Source organism: Mastomys coucha, chromosome X (assembly GCF_008632895.1).
Source record: "Mastomys coucha isolate ucsf_1 chromosome X, UCSF_Mcou_1, whole genome shotgun sequence".
NCBI lineage: Eukaryota > Metazoa > Chordata > Mammalia > Rodentia > Muridae > Mastomys > Mastomys coucha.
The window spans coordinates 144033689-144037424 of record NC_045030.1 but is presented as its reverse complement, the minus strand read 5'-3'; the positions used below and the strand labels follow the sequence as shown (position 1 = coordinate 144037424).

At 44.9% G+C, this 3736-nt stretch overlaps 1 protein-coding gene across 1 annotated transcript in view; it reads right to left on the bottom strand.

The window, feature by feature from the left end:
* The window catches only part of Fgd1 (FYVE, RhoGEF and PH domain containing 1), a 43076-nt gene that overhangs the window by 25120 nt on the left and 14220 nt on the right, over nucleotides 1-3736 (bottom strand). The window contains exon 2 of the mRNA XM_031380736.1: nucleotides 1-68. Coding sequence (XP_031236596.1) covers nucleotides 1-68 — 68 coding nt within the window. The remainder of the gene's footprint in view (nucleotides 69-3736) is intronic.

The window sequence follows — 3736 nt, the reverse complement described above, 5'->3', positions numbered from 1 at the left end:
AGGCTGAAGGCTCTGGCCAGGGTCAAGGGACAAACTTTTAACCAGGATCCGGTTTCCCTGGTGCAGTCCTGTAGAAAGGGAGACTAGCCGTGAAGTGATTTTACCCCAAGGGAGAATAGGAAGTAGCATATCTTAGCCAGTATCTAGGGCTAGGCTCCTTTGAGTCCTGTGCTAGCCACATGGTTTTGCCAAGAAGCCTTTCTTCCAGGCATTAGACAGAGAACCAGGCCCAAGATGGAGACTGGCTATTTTCATCAAGAAGTCATAACTCTCTGTAATTAGCATATTGATCCCATGCCTGTCAGTAGATAATTAAGGACTTAAAGCAAACTCTGGCATTCGACTAAGTTAAGGATAGACGTGAATATCCTAAAGTTCAGGTACATACCTGTAGCTGTTGTTTATACAGTCATCCTTCATTCTATTAATTTTTTTACTTTGTTTGTTTTTGAGACAAGATCTCACTGTGTAGCTCAGGCTAGACTCAAATTCATGACAATCTTGCTTCAGCCTCACCAGTGCCAGGACTACAGGCATAAACTACCATTCCTGTCATCTTTATCCCATCTCTTAAAAGCCGTAAGAATATCTGAACTTTCTTGTCTATAATTTTGTCCAGCTAAGTGTTTTTCAAAGAGATGATGAGACTAGAAACTAGGGAGTTAGCTGCTGATGGAGCACTTGCTTAGCATTTGCAAGGCCTATATGCACACATACACACACTGGTGAGACTACATTGTATAAGCAAACATTTTTCTTTTTAAAATCCCAGTGTCTTACTAATTTGTTTACCTTCCTCTATTTCAACATCCACCTCACACCTCCCTACCCCCACTCCCAGTATTCAGAATGCAAGCTGATCAACTTTTCTGTGGTGAAAGAGGCCACGAAAAGCACTGTGTAGAGAGAGGTGCACGTAATAAGGTGAGGGCAAGGGAGCGAGCACTAGTTAAGAACTCCCAGAGTACCATGCACAATATGAACCCAGCACTTGGGAAGCTGAAGCAAAGATAATGAGTTCAAGGCCAACCTGGGCTACCCGACTGAACACAAATAAATAAGAGGTCCCATAGCTATAAGTAGCACATGGTGTGCTACAGCCACATGGGATCTCATCTCAAGGTTTTTACTTTATGTCACAGTCTCATAAGTGGACACTGACAAATGGGTCCCCTAAGTCACAAAAGCACATGGAATTTATAGTGCTTCACAGAGCTGCCAGGCCACACAAATTCAAACATCCAAGCACATGTCTTCACCCTCCTGAAACCCTGGGCACATACAAGTTCACAAACCAGCAGATACAACTCCACATATGATTATACAGCATTGAAATGATCTATAATAAGGTCAAGCACAGTGGGTCAGTGGTGGTGCACGCCCTTAATTAGGAGGCAGAAGCAGGCAGATCTCTGTGAGTCTGAGGCCACCTTGGTCTACAGAGTGAGTTCCAGGACAGCCAGGGTTGTTACAAAGAGAAACCTTGTCTCAAAAAAATAAATAAATAAATAAATAAGGTGAAACACAATCATAAAAACATATAAGCCAGGCAATGGTGGCACATGCCTTTAATCCCAGCACTTGGGAGGCAGAAGCAGGCGGATTTCTGAGTTCAAGACCAGCCTGGTCTACAGAGTGAGTTCCAGGACAGCCAGGGCTACGCAGAGAAACCCTGTCTCGAAAAACCTATATGTATATATAAAACACATATGGCAGTTCTATCATCTTACACAAAATCATTTAACCATATACCACCATATAACTTTATATACCACTATATATTACTCAAACACACAAAGTTATAATGTATGTTTCCATTTACATTACAGGATCATGGACTTTCATATACATCATTAACATGCCTTTAAATGCCTACAAGCATAGTTACAAATAAAGATCACAGCCACATAGGATCCATTATACCAGGTTATGAAACAAAACATATTTAATAGTGTAACAGCATAAAATCATAGCCACTACATACCCAGAAACATGGACCCAAATCAGACACATTTCATGATTTATTACATCATGATCTTGCAACAAACACGTCCATGGTATCTGAGGGTCTTAGCTCAAGGATATAGACAAACACAGATACAAAACACGGGACACATGTCTCTTCCTGCTCTAAACAATGCTGTCATATGCTGTCTTTACATATAGAGACATCCATACCCTTGCTCACCAGATGACACCAGAAGAAAGAGTTGTAGGAGATTTAGGCTCTCCTAGTGTTAGAGGGAACCTAGGGGTTCTATAGCAGCTTCCTTGAACTCCTCACCTTATCCAGGATACAGACCCTTCCCAGCCTGAGGGAACATGTGCTCTAGATCCTAGTCCCAGTGCGTTTCTTCCACCTTGTACCTGGCTTTGGGTGAAGTTTCCTCCCGTGTCTTCCTACCTGAGCAGGCAGAGCCCAGCCTGCACAGCAAGGGTATTCTTCTCCTCACCTCTGGCCCAGTAGAGCTGCTTATCCTGCCCAGCTCAGCACATCTTGGCTGGCCCTGCCCTGTCCTCTCTCTGGGCATAGGATTGAGGAAGATGAATCACCTGGAGGGTGGTACGGGTGTAGACCTAGTTGCAAGGACACACAGCCAGAGAAAGTAATAATGATGGCCAGAGAGCTGCTGAACAAAGCCAAACACACTACCATGCACCCTTCATAGACATACACAGGTGTCATGGGCCCAGGGGCTCTCTATCTGCTTTCCAGCCCTTAACACCTTAAAGCAGGCAAGCTGCCCCAAGGAAGTCCTCCCTACCAGGCCAGCAGCTAGGCAGCAGGACTCTTGGATGGGGGGGCTTCTGCCCTTCTATTCCCCTGCTTCACACTGGTGTGGCCTACCATTCTCCATGGCTCTGCCCTGGCCTAGTCTCAATTCTCCTTATTCACCTGGCCCTCCCATGGGAGCTGCACAGGCTACCTCTCTAGTCCCTGCCTTCTTGTAAGCAGTCTTGTAGAACAGACTAAATGAGTGAGGCTGAGATTCAGGGATACCCTGGAGTCCCAGTTGAGGTGGGTAGGAATTCTCTGTCCAGTTTCTTGTGAAGAGATGCAGACAAAGAAAGAGTTGGTGACTAGCCCACAGTCACACTACAAGGAAATAGCTGACTAAACCTAACCCTGCTTTCCAAAGGAAAGCCACAAGGGGCAAGAAAGGACCCTAGTGTCAGAAAAACTGTGACTAGTAAAAGGGATACCCACAACCCTGCCCACAGGACAGCAGGGTTTCAGTTCAGGAGTTTGGAGATGGCTATGATAAGGTCTCACTGAGGGGAAGAAGATCTAAGAGCCCTGCCTTCTACTTCTGTAGACCCCTTCTTCCTAGTGTCTCCTGTTTTCTTCAGTGACTCCCTTTGCCCCAGGGCTTGCTCTTTCTTGGTGGTTATAGACAGATCACACAACCTACCATAAGAACTTTCCATAGCTCCCTTCTACCCATGGGAAAATATAAACATCTTCACTAGATCTCAGTGGCCCTTTATAGCCCTGCTCAACTCTGGGTTTCCCTCAGTTGAGTTTAGTAAGCGAAGTATATTTCGCAGTTGCTAGACTCCATGCAGAGACAGAAAATCTCGTTCCTGCCCTCAGGGGAGCTACTAGAGTAGGGCCCACTTCCTCCTTTCTAAAAACCACAGTACTTCCTATTTCCCCATCTATCCCACCCACCTAGATCTTAAATTGGTTTGCTCCAGACTATTTTTCTTATGGTTGATAATTACTTTAAAACAT